A 15,037-nucleotide genomic window follows, 5' to 3' on the forward strand; every position below is an offset into this window, starting at 1 on the left:
TTGCCTTGGAAACCATGCATCACTTGACGCAGACGATCTCAAGGTAATTGAGGAGTTTTGCGAGATATACATATATGATTGTCTGATGACTAACGACCTAAGCAGCTATAATCCGCATGCATATTGTTATGGCTTTTCATGGATACTATAACCTAAATATAGTACAACCATCTAAAATACTCCTTGAAGTTACAGGTGACATACCAAGTAGTTGCTCGTCAGCAATACATTCGGCATGTGAAATAATGGAGCACAACGAGCTCGTTGGCTTGATGAAGTGAAATGCAACTGCTTCAAAGATCGGATGCTAACATATGTTGAGAAGCTTAGCCTTGGACTGAATTTTTTGTAAACGAAATTATCAACTGGCAATGTCAGCATGACGTACCCTAGTCATTGAATAAAACAACGTTCAATAGAAATGGATTTCAGTTTACACAACAACATACTGAAAAGAATTGAGTAAGACACATATTTTCCAGCCCTTGCCTTCAACTTTCGAGCTTAAAATTTTGCTTACAAGGCAAAATACGAAGTCAACAGTAAACTCTACTTTTTCCTTCATAAACAAATGATGCTCGATTAAGAATCGATTGCCGAATATGCGTCGGTGTAAGAGGACACTGAAGAAATGTGTTGACGTTTCTCAATTCGTTTCGTTTCTCACAATGAAGAAAAAAAAAACCCAATTTGATGTTAAGTTTATCAAACGTGCTTCTAATTTGCGTCCAGAAGAGATCTGCATACTAAAGCACACAAAAAAGTCGTTCGATCGATTTTGACTCCTTTTTTAATTTTTGTGGCAGGATGGTTGGGTAATAATAAAGGGGGAAGGCTCCCAGCGTTACAATGTGTTACGATAGGGAAGTGAGGGGTCAAAAATTCACAATTTCGCTAAGGACATTTGCAAGGAAGGGCAAAACCTTCCCAACCATGGAATCAATGTAGACGAAACGCGATTGGTTCACCCAGCCGTACCGAGATGCCCTGCTTGATTGATTTGCTTTTCTTAACGAAGATTCAGCACTGTTCGAAAGCTGCTCCGTCAGTTGATCTTCAACGGGGGGAGAAAACGAGCGTGTGAGCGACGATCGCGATCCAACAACGCGCTAGCTCCGCCTTTTTCGAATGGAAACGTTCACGGCTTTCTGCGCAGTTTGACTGTCTTTTTTTTGGTGTGCGCATCTTCATCCTGTGATCGAGAAGCTGTTCCAGCTTTGTGAGAAGCGGTCCGATTGTTTCAGAAAAATAAATCGCTATGTATCTTAGTATCTTGCCCAAGTCTAAGTGTCACAGTATGCGAATTCATCTACCTATACGATCACGGAATGGTGTTAAGGTGAGCAAATCGCCGCCTATACCATCCATTAAATCGAAACCATTTGTCTTTTTCAACGGGCATGGTTTTTGCCATCCAACGCCAACATGCCAGCTGCCAACGATGCTCATTTTCCGTACGGTTGGGTTAAGATAAATTAAGCTCGATCATGATCTCGACGATTTGCCGACGTCTTGCCGCGAACGAATGGCGTAGCGTTTTGGAATTTCGGTTCGGTACATGCCGGGCCAGCAAATTTGCCAACGCAGCAGCAATGGCAGACTGCGGGAATAAAAATAAAAATGGTAAAGCAAGCAGCACGAGAACGCGTACGCGTGAAGGCAACAGTTAACCCTTGCTGGACTAAGGGCAAACAGTTTTTTCCTCTAAAATTAAAAGATGGATTTTTAGATTAGTGTTAGCTGCTGAAATTCGAGTCACTTCCAATTGTATATATTTTTTTTACTTTGAAATTTTCCTTCCATATGAGCTAATAATGAGCAGTTCCTCATCTACATAGTGCTCAACCAGGCTGGACACAAGTTGTGAATGCAGCTCGTAAATGCAATAAAATAGTATAGCGTTACATTGATGGGTTCAAACGATGCGTGAAACAAAGCACCAAACATTAGCCGCCATCCCGCAAGCGAATCGTTCTGGAGATGCTGTGCTGCGAAAGCAAGGCATCCGCTTGTGGAAAGCTGCTACAAGCGGAGAAGAAGCGACACCGGAGCACGAAGAAGGACGAAACGGAGGGAAAAACGCTTGAACGCGAGATCGGTTGGGTTTTGGCATCTCGATTGTCTGGACCGTGCGCGAACGGAAAAGGCAGAACGATGAGCAGGCCTGACGACGGTGTGGTCTGTACGTCGTGGTCGTGACCAAAGGGTACCAAGGGTCAGGGTAAGAAGACGGAAGGGAAACGCCGAGTTCGATCCGACGGTCGGGCGTCCGTCCGTTGTTTACATTTACGGTGGTGGTATTTTGTTTTTTCGGAAGGATTTCTCAAATTAGTCGATCATTACGCTTCGTCAAGTGCGGACGGGAATTAGTCGTGTGTTGGCTTCGGTTGCGTGACGATTCCAGGGTTTGGGGGTGCGCGATTCGCTTCGTAGTACGCCCGGGTGCTGCAAGGCACAGTGCTGATCAAGTGTTCGAACCGGATCGATCGTAATCGAATCGAGCAGTATTATGTGTTGAATCTGTTTGATAAAGAATTCGGTGCAAAAGTGAGCAAACATAGCAAATTATGTGAATATAAACTAGTTAAGTGATCACGACTAAATATTGGCTTGTATCGTCTATATAACATAAGATTTTGTGTGTTATCTGTGTGAAGTACAACTTAAGTGCTAAGAAAAAAAGTTTTTTTTATATGTGAAAAGCGAGAGAGTTCCTCAAGCATGATTAAAACAGAAGAACATATGGAAACGGCTTCTTCAATGGTGGATGTTAGTGACGATCAGGGGATTATTGTTGGTGGTGGTGGTGGCGGTGGTACAAATCCTTCCGGTGGTTATCACTATCGACCACTTTCGTCAAACATCGTCATGGCTTCAGCACACATTATAGAGAATCCTGCCCTGCAGCAGCAACAGAACGACGGCAGGGACTGTGGTCCGATGATGACCCATCCCTATCATCATCATACTTCGTTTCATCATCACGTCCAGCCTGTATCGCATCATCCGCAGGCTCATGGACATTTCCAGCCGCATCATCAACATCATCACCATCATCAGCAGCACGCGCAAGGAATCGACGTGAAGGACGAGATGGATGATCGTAACGCATCACCGCCGGGCATTGGTACAGTGGCTTATCCGAGCAACATTGAGTTAAAGCTCGAAGGTGATGGTGGCAAGATTTCGTCAATGTATCACCATCATCATCATCCTCATCATGCGTTTGATAAGCTGCCCTCGTACTATATCAACCACCGATCGCCGTATCTTATCTCACAGATCAATGATCCGGAGTTACCCACTGGGGATAGTGCTGGACCGGGAGTGGAATGTCTGCGTGGCACTCCAGGCGCTTATCTGCTGGAAAGTTCGATCAACACGCTCAAATTGTCCGGTGAATCGATGGGATCTCCTTCACTAATGATGAGTTACGGAGGAGAGCTGACGATTGGACCGCTGGCCGGACAGCAACGATCACGCAGCAATGGTAGCAGTGCTAGTGCTGGCAATGTTTCTCCAAGCTCCTCTACGATCGTTACGAATCCGTTCGTCATACAGCAACAACAGCAGCATCAGCATCAGCAGCATCAAGATCAACAGCACCATACTCAGCACTATCATCTGCATTCGCACCATCAGCAACTACATGAATCCGCCGGTCTTAGTGACTCCGTCGGGAGTGTCTGCACAAGCGCACGTACTGAGAGCACCGTCGGGATGGGTAGTGGTCAACAGCATTCAGTGCAAGCGACCAGTAGTACAAGCGGTGGACACATCACAATAACGGATGTATCGCTTCACCTCCCCAAATCGACGTCCGTGTCACCAGTTTCCCATCTTGGATCACCGTGCTCGACATCGACGACTCCTCCAGTGTCGGTAGCGAGTTCCACCGGAGGTACTACCAGCCGGAAGGGTGGAACCAGCACCAACAACGGAACAAACGGAGGAGGTGGAGAGCAACAGCTCAGCAGTACGACGGGCAACGGAACAACTCCCGGTGGAAGTGGTTCGGGTGGTGAAGGGCAGAAAAAACCAAACGGGGGCCGTCGGCAGGAGAAACCACAGCTCAGCTACATCAACATGATCGTCATGGCGATCAAGGACTCACCCCATCGGCGTCGAACGTTGAGTGAAATCTACAAGTATCTACAGTCGAAGTGAGTACTTCTGGGAAATGTTGTGAGGATCACCTAGAGGATCATTTCTTGTGCACCGTGCCAATCGCATCGAAAGCAGTCCAAATGACATCATCTGACAACACTTTTGCGTGCGAATATTGGCATCTATTTCTGTCTATTTTTGGACGATTCCAGTCCACGCTGTTCGCCTCCATTGCCGGTCAACTGTGAAACATATTTTGCGTTTGAAATATCCCAGGGTGGTCTTAGAGTTCCCCGTTTTATTGGTGTAGCCATTTGTTATGTAGCATGTGCAATGATGTTTTGCAAGATTACTGAAATGTTTTATTTTTTTCTGTGGGAAAATGTCATGATTTATGGTCTCGCTATAAATCTTGGGTGTTTTGCTAAAACTATTGTTTCTCTACTGTTTACAGGTACGAGTTTTTTAACGGTGAGTACAACGGTTGGAAGAACTCGGTACGGCACAATCTCAGCCTGAACGAGTGCTTCAAGAAGCTGCCGAAGGAGTGTGGTAAACCGGGCAAGGGCCACTACTGGACGATCGATGCATCGGCTGAGTATATGTTCGAGGATGAGGGTAGTTTAAGGCGCCGTCCACGTGGCTTTCGGCGAAAGCAGCAGCTTAAGGGTTACGGTGCTGGCAGTGCGTTCTATCCGGCAGGAAACACCGGGTACGAGCTGACGGAACTGTCCGGTGGATATCTTTCACAACCGTACGGTGGTTATGCGGATTATGCGAGCATTCCTCCGCCATCAGCTGTCCTAGGTCAAGGTCCAGCTGGTAGCGGAGGAGGTGGAGGTGTTGGTGGTGGTGGTGGTAGTGGAGGTGGAGGTCATCAATCCGGTGGCTATCCTGAACCGCATTCAGCGTCAACTGGTACCTCCTCCTGGCACTATCCGGCCGTGGATGGTTTGGGCCAGTATTCGAAGATAACGCACACGTCTCTCCACGAACAGGCGCTTCAGGCACCAAGATCGCCCGGACAACAAACGACCGGGGCAGGTGTACTCGAGTACGGCAATTATACTTTCACCAATGCGGCCACATCTCCCTACGGCCTCGATACAGGTGAGTGTTGGAAATGAGGTGCTTAATAGTTGTTGGTCAGAAACAAAAGATGGATTAACTTGATGTAAAATTTTGAATAATGTTCAATAAAAGTAGCATTTAATTAATTAAATCAGTTGTTATCCGCATGATCAGACAAGATTTGTATGCATGAAAGCCAACTATTACTAATCAGAAAATTCTGGCAGGTAGAACGTACTTGTCATTTATTCGCTTTCTAAACATAACAAACTGAGTCGGTTCAATAGTATAGATAATGGGGTGCGATTGAACAACACACCCAAGGAGAGGTTCGAATCTCAAAATGATGTGCATAGTTTTGCAATCGAAACCAGAAGAAATTTAGAAATGTGCGTAGAATGTAGAATGTGGCGAACTTTTGATTATTTAAAGACATTAAAGAATATAAATGATAACTAAATAAGGATTGTGTAAAATTAGGTTGAAAGAGAGTTTCTTTTTAAATAAGGCTTAAGGGGATTAATTCAGGATTCAGGGGATTAGGCTTGATTGAAATAGTGCCAAAGGAGTTAATAATACCTTATTTTTAGTTTAAAAATTCTACTCCTAAAATAGGGAGACAGATATGATAAAGTTTTCTTCAATAGGAATTCGTTGCTCTATTCATTCATTCATATTTGTACGCCAGTGATCGTTCGTGGAGTGACCATTGTAGAAATACGCAGACACTAAAGACATTGTAAGTTCATTGAGATCTTCCAATAAATTGTATCCGCCAGCTGTACAATTTCTTCGTTTGCCTGAAGGTGTCAAGTTACCGATCGTTCATTATACGGCTGTCGATAAAAGCTTTGCCTGACTCTACAAAAGAATCTACATGGTTTTTGAGACCGTAGGGCCCGATATAAATCCGAGTTCGAGTGTGGTTAATAATCTTCACCATTGTTCATGCAAAGTGTAATTTAAAAAAAAATCTTTTGCCTGACTAAAAATTGGTCTTTTCTATAGTTTTACGATTGCGTCAAGCAATGAGCAGCAAAAGTGTGGCACACGAATCGACTAGTGGATAGGGATAGAGTTACTCCCAACTCTCTGGTCCGATGAGCGAGCCAGGAAACAATAATTTCTTGTATCCCGTTCATCACCCTGCAGGCGATCGTACAGGGTGTGCTGTGCTGTTTCTGCTGAGTTAGCCTAGAATTAATTGGCCACTTGAAGATGGTCGACGAGAGAAAAAAATACAATCCCGATCGACGCTGGCCTTCGTAAATCCGGCCGTGATCGTGACACGTGTGAAGAAAGATTTGTCCGACAGGCGCTACAAATGAGGTTGGGTTAAGAGCTGTTGAAAGTATCGTTTTAGCTGCGATTAAGATTATTGATTTATGATGCACGGTAGACAAAATTTGTGACCCGAAACGTAGTGGTTGAGGTGGCGGGAGTTGTGGTGTACTCCGCGATTGTGTGCCATGCGTGCTTACACCATTAATGCTTATGTCGACGTGTTTGTAGCAGTGGTTGTTTTTTTCTTTTTTCTTGTTGGTTACGATACTCAAAACGTTTCAGCCGTAAGGAAGTGTGAAAAGAGCAGAGAAGAACGAAAAAAAAACGCCAAAAAACACGAATCGTTCAAAAGATTGGGGACAATTGACATGAAAAGAAACGTTGAAGGGCACGATCGGGTGTTGAATGAGAAATTGAAACTAAGAAAAAAAAGGGGAACACATTTCTAATCGTGCCAACGTAACAACTTGTTGATTCTTTTTAAATCTTTAATGCAAGTGCAAGATGAGAGTTGGGTGTTAAGGTTATATTCACAAATTTTATTAAACCAATTTAAACTTCAATTTTCATCTTTTCTGCAGGTTTAAAAATAGCTTCTCTCTCACAAATGGCGCCTCCATCTGTCTCAGTTCCAACATCCTCTACATCGACCGGATCGTCCACATCAGGCACAACACCGACGCACAACACAGGAAGCTCCCCTACGCTGAGTTCCATGATCCTTTCAAGTTCCGGCACAATCCCAGGAAACAATGAAGCTCAAACTAGCGTTGTGATCGTTGGAAGCGGAGTGCCGGAAAGCGAAGGTCCAACGATGGATTGTAAGTCAGATGTTTATGGCGGAGTAGCTGTCGGCCATTCGATGCTTCAAAATGGTACATCTCCCGGCGGTGCATCTTCCGCTACAGGGCAGCTACATCAACACAACCTTAATGGTAGCGGTCATCATCATCATCATCACGCTCACCTGCAAACGCATCACCATCCTGGGCATCATTCGCATGCTCCCCATCATCTCCATCACCATCATCATAGCAACCATCTTAATCTGGCTGCACCGTACTGAAACTCTGATGATCGCCATGGTAACGATGACGATGGACCAGGTGAGACCGTCGGCCATCTTGCGCGTGAACGATGAAATGCAGGTGAATGAGAAAGAGAGATAGAGAGATAGCAAGAGAAAGAAGCGAGAGAGTGAGATATAATGGAAGACACACAAATTGGGGCGGGAAAAAGCAAAGCTGAAAAATGGCTACGCATATGAGTAGTTTTGTTAGGTGGAATTATTTAAGAAAATATAATTAACTTTACAAACAATGAAATGAGTATTTTTGTAATATGAAAGTACGATAATAATAATGTGAAAGAAATGTAGCCTATCTTGAATTTTTGATAAGAAATATTTTATGCAAGACTTTTAATAAATTTGCGTTCGTATAGTGCGTCTGAAACATGTATGACTTTCAATAGTTCAAAATTTGTTGAAAAAATGTAAAAGTATAAAATATATCATTACAACATCGAATGTAATGCATATTGAAACCTCGTGTTAATTGTAAAGATTATAGCAAGTTTACCAAATTATTGTTATTAACTTCTGTAATATAACTTTGGCTGTGAAAACGCCTTTGTTTGCAGAATCTTTTCTTCATAATAAAAAAAAATAAAAAAAAAACATGAACGGAAGCGATTTCTAGAAACGGAAACATTTGAAAAGTTAAAACATTTCATTCGTTTCAAACCGGTTTGGCTGCGTGCGGTGAAATATTTCGTCGAATTATTTCAAACATCGAACACGCGTTTACGCACAACGTTATGGCAGCTGAAAACTTTCAAACGTTTTATGGCAAACAAGCTACGAGCGGAAGTTGAATTTACAGCTTTTGTAAGTTGAAATATACAGACTTTGTTTTTCCGTTGGACTTTTTTCTTATTAAAGAATAATATAGAAATGAAACATGAGGAATATTCCTTTTCACAAAGGTAGAAAACGCATTAAATAATGTTGGAACAAACACATTCTAAATGATTCAATCATCCAGTGTGACATTTGTTCGTGACTGTTAAATGTGCAAAACTTCCTCATTTGGTAATTAACATTACAACATTTTTAAATCCTTTCCTTTATCCGCGTGAGACGTGAGACTGAATGAGCCCAACCATCATCGAACGAACCCGGAACGAATGGATTGGTTGATAATCGATGGGCAGCAGAGTTCGAAAGTTGTTGGCGAAACAGAAGGATTAAGGACGGTCCGGTTGTGGTTGCGACTCAGCACGAACCGTACCGGAGATTCCCGAGATTGGTCCCGGGTGTAATGAATGTTTGGCATTTTTTCCATTTTTGGGCATTTCCCGCAGTTCATCCGCTCTTCCCGGGTGCCTCGAGACGGTAATGCTGCTGCTAATCCAGAACGTGGCTCCTGCGCATCCTGTTGCGCGAAGGATAATGAGGCAGGGTGAGCTTGGTCCTGAAGGATAAAGACCATTAGGTGACGTGGGTAGAATAGAAGAAGTGAAAACGAAATGGTGAAGGATTAACATATTGACTTTGCGGTTTTCGTCCGTACAGCGTCGTCGATGCTCCGGTCAGGACTTTCCCAGGGGTATTAAGAAGTCGGTTAATGATTGTCACCTAGCGTGCTGGAATATGGCACGGAGTTTGCTGGAATGTTAGCTGATTAGAGCAATCCAGGCCGTCGTGTGAGTGTTGCACACGAAATGAATTACTTTGTGAATAAATTGTAATGTAACGATGTGAATATGTTTCCACCCCTTTTATTTAATGGTCAGAAATACATAAATCAACTTTTCATCGAACTTCTCTCTCTCTGCACCATCATATTTAATACGCGTAGGCACTACAGGCCCTGCGGTAGGTTTCCAGTTGGTAAATAATGTCCAGTTGTGAGGCATGATTTCGTTGGGTAATAAATTACCACTCGAACAATTGCTTCTGCTGGACGTGAAATAACGGGATGGTTGGAAAACTGTTGGCACTAAACTGGCCTGTGGTTCGATTTTCACTTCACAGCTCTTCATCATGCTGCGCACATGTAACACGCGTTACAACGAGAACGCGAGAGAGAGAGAGAGAGAAAGAGAGTACGAAAGTATCCTCCACGAAGGAAGCAATTAATTAGATTGTATTTACACGAAAACAGGTGGAAAGCCCTTGAGCGATCGGTAAAGGGAAAGGAAATATGATGCCAAGGAGGGAGGGGTGGTAAGTACGCGAAAAATCGAGGAAATCGAAACAGAAAGAATAACGGGGCCAATGTTTCAATGGCGGGTGGGAAAACAAATGCACCCACAGTAGCACTATTAAGTTGCATTGCATCGTACAGTTCGTAACATAATTATACGATTATTCGTTTTTTTTCACATTAAAAGACAACAGTTAGAGGAAATGGACAAAAACTTTAGTAAGTTGCAAAAAGTTTTTGTATTTTATTTTTATCTTTCTGCGTTTACTATTTTAAATTTTCCACTATTTTACGTAATTCGAAGTTTGGTAATTTTTTTCAATAAAAAAATATGGGTTTCATGTTTTTTATGCCATAAAAATTGCGTAAATAACCTTTCCAAATATGATACGCAAAAGATATGTTACGCACTGTAGTGAGCTGTTGCACTTACTGCAAGCTAAACACGTGATCAAGGATGTGCTTGGGAAAACCCTTCGTACACTTAACCGCTAGCTTCAGTTGTCAAATGGTTTTCTTTTTTGTTCACCTATTGTTTTCTATTAGGTGTATGTGTGGTTTTATACTACGGTTTCACTCAGTTTTCCCTCAATTTTCATGCGATCGTAGACATTCGAACAATTGATCCTTTCTTTCTCTCGCTCTTCCAACACGCTCTCTTTCTTTTTTTCAGAATAATTTTCCACCAACTACACTTTCATGTATGTCGATTGAATCACTCTCCACCCCACAAACTGATACCGCGTGAAGGGGTAAAAATGGGTAAAATGTAATTATTGTTTGGTGAGTATCGAGTTTTTAATCCAAATATTTATCCACCCCACATAGCCCCTAACGGTTTGCCCGGCCTCTCTTCAAACGGGTGCAGCAAACAGGTGTATAATTTTCAATTTTATTGTTTTTCCTTGGATATTCGTGGGGAGCTATCAGCAAATGTTGCTCACGCTTCTCTTCCCTTATATTCTGCATCCCTTCCCCTGCTTGAAACTCTGTCCCGGCTGGACTAGTCTACCCTTCCACGCATTTCACCCTTCACGCGGATCACGCCGTTCCCAAGCGTTTGGATGATAAAAAGCGATAATCATTAAAGAGCGAAAAGAAAACAAAACAAACCGTTTCAATTTGAAACATTGCTGAGAATGTTTTGTTTAGCTTTCGCTGTCCCAAAATGTGTTCTTCCCGTGTCGATGGAGCAGCATGGATAGCCTTTAATCAAGTCGTGATCACCTGTTTGTGGTTGACATTAGTGCATTGATTTTCGATCGAGGGGAAGCACTGACTTTGTTTTTATTAATTGCATTTTTATTTGTTTAAAATCGGTTAAAAATTTGCTTGTGTTAACATACCAGTTTACACAACAGAAGTAAATTTACATACAATTGTTTTAAAAATAAATATTTCCCAGCAAATGCTAACAAGGAATTCCACTCGGTTTTTTTTTTGCTTCCTGTTCAAAAAAGGGGAAAAGAAGGTATCATCTCACAAATCTTGTCACGTCACAAAACATAAAAATCCTCAAAATATTAGGCAAGGATCACACCGATCACATTCCATCGCAGTGTGATCGGTTTACGGTGGGAATGTCAATACGGCTGCCTGCCGTGGAAAACCTGTGCGGGAGGTGCACACTTTATTTTTTAGGGGCGATCGTCAGTAACGAAGGTTAGTCGAACGGTTGCATGACGTTTTGAGCAGCAGTTCAAGTATGCCCTTGAGGAATTCCAACTGACACTGACACTGACTTATTGCATTTGGATAGCACTAGAGGAAGTCTTCACCGGGAGCAGTACGCGTCCTAAGTAAACGTTTGCCGAACGAATGCGTGAAGGCGTACGGTGGAAGAAAGGTTCTCCCGATCGAGGACGAGATGCTGCTGATGGTTTTGATCCTTGTTGGTGTGACGTAAAGCAAAAGAAAGAGAGAGAAAAAAAAGAAACCTCAAACTCGTTTTGTTTGGAGGATCACATTTCGCTGCTAGTGTGAACGCAAATATTGAACAACAAATGCGTTTACCCGATGACAGGACGGTCGGTATGCGTGAGGAGCTTAATGGGACAAAAATCCCGTGCAGCTAGCAGGCGACAGACTGTCTGGCGTGATCGAAACGTGTTACGCGTCTAGTTTCAGGAAAAAGGACCTTTACGACCTGTCACATAAATTAGGAAGTCATTTTCCGGCTTTGTGGCTAGAAATGGTGGCCTAATGATCGCATTCTTGCAACTCGCTTGGCTGAAGATGGCGACCGGTGCGAGTGCTTTTCGTGATATGTAACTTCCGTTTGTTCCTTTTGCTGGTCGTATTTTGATTGTTACGCTCGTTAGAATGCGTCGATTTCGTCAATACGATCGTATGGCGGTGTGCTTTGATGACAGATGTCCTGATGGGGAAGAAGGCTAGTTAGGCGATGGTGTAAATGAAGTATTTAGTGGTTGTAGAGCGTTCAGGCCAGAAGCGTAATGTATATTTGGACTGGTAGGCTCGAGCTAATTGTATATCCCGACCAGATCGTGGAATAATTTTTTAGAAAATTTTTATAAATTGATTTATTTTAATGCGAATTGGTTGAAATAAGTTTCTTTTCACTCAAATAATGCTTTAAACGAAAGAAAGAATAAAAAATAACAAAAAAAAATAAAAATAAAATTTTCAACTCGAAAATTTCACAAGGCTTACCCCTTGCCATTTTTTTGAGCAATTAAGCAAAATTTAAAAATTTGTTTTATTTTAATGCGAAATTGTTGTACTAAGTTTCTTTTCACTCAAATAATGCTTTAAATGGAAAAAAGATTGAAAAATCATAAAAAATTAAAAAAAATCAAAAATTTGAAAATGTTCTTAAGGCTATAGCCTTAGCTTTTTTTTTGGGAAATTTAGAAAAATTTTAAAAATTGATGTATTTTAATGCGAATTTGTTGCAATAGGTTTCTTTTCACTCAAATAATGCTTTAAATTGAAAAAATAATAAAAAATACCAAATAAATAAAAAAAAAATCTATAAATTTGAAAATTTCCTAAGGCCCTAGTCTTTTTTGAATAATTTAGCAAAATATATAAATTGATGTATTTTAATGCGAATTGGTTGAAATAAGTTTCTTTTCATTCAAATTATGCTTTAAATGAAAGAAAGAATAAAAAACAATAAAAAATATAAAAAAATCTATGAATTTGCCAATCTCCTAAGCAGAGGCGGATCATCCACTACGCAAAGAGCATCATCCCATCATCTCAGAGTTTTAGGAGCCCCGATGATTCTCAGATCATCCCAGTCCCTCCAGTTCAGAAATCAGTTCATCTTCAAGTCAGTATTTTCATAATTTGAGTTCCTCCCATCAGTTATAGTGGATCAATGCAAAATAGACCTCAATGATTTGTAGGGTTCTACAATTTATTTGCACGTTTCTTATTTGAACTTTTAATTAAGTCACAGTAGATTGGTTGTTCGCACACGTAGGGACTGAAACCGAGAGAGGGCTTGTACGATCAGACACCTAATTTATATCTATCACGATCTCCCTATCGTATTCTCGCTCTTTGGTAAGCTTCCGCTCACGCACCTATCCTTTCTAATGCACCTACGCATTTCTCGCGCTAATCGTGTCCTACCCGACTCTCCCGTTAATCGTTTACTGTCTCACTGTATTCTAGTTAACCCTTAATATCGCGGACCTCAAGTGATGGGCAAAGATTGTAATTACTTTGTACAGGCGAACACCACAGGACTCCCCCCCAGTGACGGAGTTACGATAGAAAAGGAACTGTGAGATTGTTTATCTCTTAATTTGAAATTTCTTTTAGTTATGTGCAAAGTGAACACATTTTCGGTTATTTGTGGTTTTGCCTGTTTTGGAAACACCTTCCATCTCGAAAGCAGGTTTGAGTCGATCAATCGAAATTGATTCATTCTTGTCTTTAATTTTGACCGTGAAAAATTTTCTGCACCGCCGCACTACCTCGTAAGGTCCTTCATACGGTGCTTGTAAACCCGTTTTTACTTTATCTACCCGTACGAAAACATGTTTACAGGTTTGCAGGGTTTTTGGTAAATAAACCGTAGTTGTGTGTTTGGGTTTTGGTGGATTCGGTTCGATGTACCTTAATGCTTTTTTTACATCCTGAACAAATTCAGGTACGTCCTCAACGGATTTTGCAGCAGATGGTATGAATACTTCGGCAGGAAGTCGCAAACTTTCTCCGTATACCATCTCTGCTGGCGAGCCTCTTAATGAATCTCTGTAAGCCACTCGAATGCCCAACAGTATCAACGGCAATCGAGAAATCCAATGCGCAGTGTCTTCACAGGCTTTTAACGCTCCTTTTAGATGTCGATGGAACCTTTCAACCATTCCATTGGCTTGAGGGTGATAAGCAGTCGTCTTTATGTGATGTGTTCCAAGCAACCTTGTTAGCTCTTCAAAAAGTCTGGACTGAAATTGTCTACCTCTATCCGTTGTTATCGTAGATGGACAACCAAACCGCGGAATATAGTTCCTGACGAATGTTTCAGCTAGTGTTTTAGCTGAAATATCAGGCATCGGGTAGCATTCCGGCCAACGAGTAAAACGGTCCACAATGGTCAGTAAGTAGCTCTTCTCTTCGGATGGTGGCAATGGACCAACGATGTCCATGTGCACGTGTTCAAACCTTCCTTTTGGAATTGGTAATTCTTCTAAAGGCGAGCGAGTATGTCGACAAATTTTGGCTTTTTGGCATCCAATGCATGCACGAGTCCAATTTCCCACGTCCTTGTTCATGGACGGCCAGAAGAATCTTTCGGATACCAACTTGCGTGAGGCACGAATGCCCGGATGCGATAGGTTGTGCAGGCTGTCAAAAGTACATCTCCTTAGAGATTGGGGAACATACAACCTATTCTGTCCGGTTGATGACTCGAATATCAGTGTGTTTTTATCCAATATTAATTTATTTAATTTGAATTTGGAGTTTGCCTCGGAGCCTTGTAATAACTTTTGTAGCTGTTCGTCTTCCTGCTGTTGTTTTGCTATTGTTTCATAAGTGAGGTCTGTGATTCCATTTGTTTCTCCTATTCGGGATAAGGCATCCGCCACTACGTTGCTCTCGCCAGTGATGTATTTTATATCTGTTGTAAATTGTGAAATAAAGTCTAGTTGTCGGCATTGTCTTGGAGATTTTTCCGTTTTTGAAGTTAGGGCATGGATCAATGGTTTGTGATCTGTATAAACCGTGAACGATCTACCTTCTAAGAAGTGCCGGAAATGCTTTATTCCAAGAGTGATAGCAAGTAATTCTCTATCGAATGTGGAATACCTCTGTTCCGTGGGCGTCATTGTTTTAGAAAAAAACGCAAGAGGTTCCAAAATGCCTTCACTAATTTGTTGTAACACTGC

The 15,037-nt window shown here is 41.9% G+C and overlaps 1 protein-coding gene across 1 annotated transcript; it reads left to right on the plus strand.

Moving 5' to 3' along the window:
- Positions 1–1,829: 1,829 nt before the first annotated feature.
- On the plus strand, positions 1,830–7,772 carry LOC125770091 (forkhead box protein biniou-like). The gene is made up of 3 exons (XM_049439324.1): positions 1,830–4,163; positions 4,562–5,217; positions 7,044–7,772. The coding sequence occupies exons 1-3, from the start codon at positions 2,722–2,724 to the stop codon at positions 7,526–7,528; spliced, it is 2,583 nt and encodes an 860-aa protein (XP_049295281.1). The 5' UTR covers positions 1,830–2,721; the 3' UTR covers positions 7,529–7,772.
- Positions 7,773–15,037: the final 7,265 nt, after the last annotated feature.

The sequence above is a fragment of the Anopheles funestus genome, chromosome 3RL, assembly GCF_943734845.2.
Source record: "Anopheles funestus chromosome 3RL, idAnoFuneDA-416_04, whole genome shotgun sequence".
In the NCBI taxonomy this organism is placed as follows: Eukaryota; Metazoa; Arthropoda; class Insecta; order Diptera; family Culicidae; genus Anopheles; species Anopheles funestus.

Bases quoted from the DNA above. Each gene is read 5' to 3' on its own strand.
- LOC125770091 (XM_049439324.1), top strand. From the start codon at position 2,722: ATGATTAAAACAGAAGAACATATGGAAACGGCTTCTTCAATGGTGGAT. The intron at 4,164-4,561 runs GTGAGTACTTCT...TACTGTTTACAG, and splicing joins TACAAGTATCTACAGTCGAA to GTACGAGTTTTTTAACGGTG. The intron at 5,218-7,043 runs GTGAGTGTTGGA...TCTTTTCTGCAG, and splicing joins TCCCTACGGCCTCGATACAG to GTTTAAAAATAGCTTCTCTC.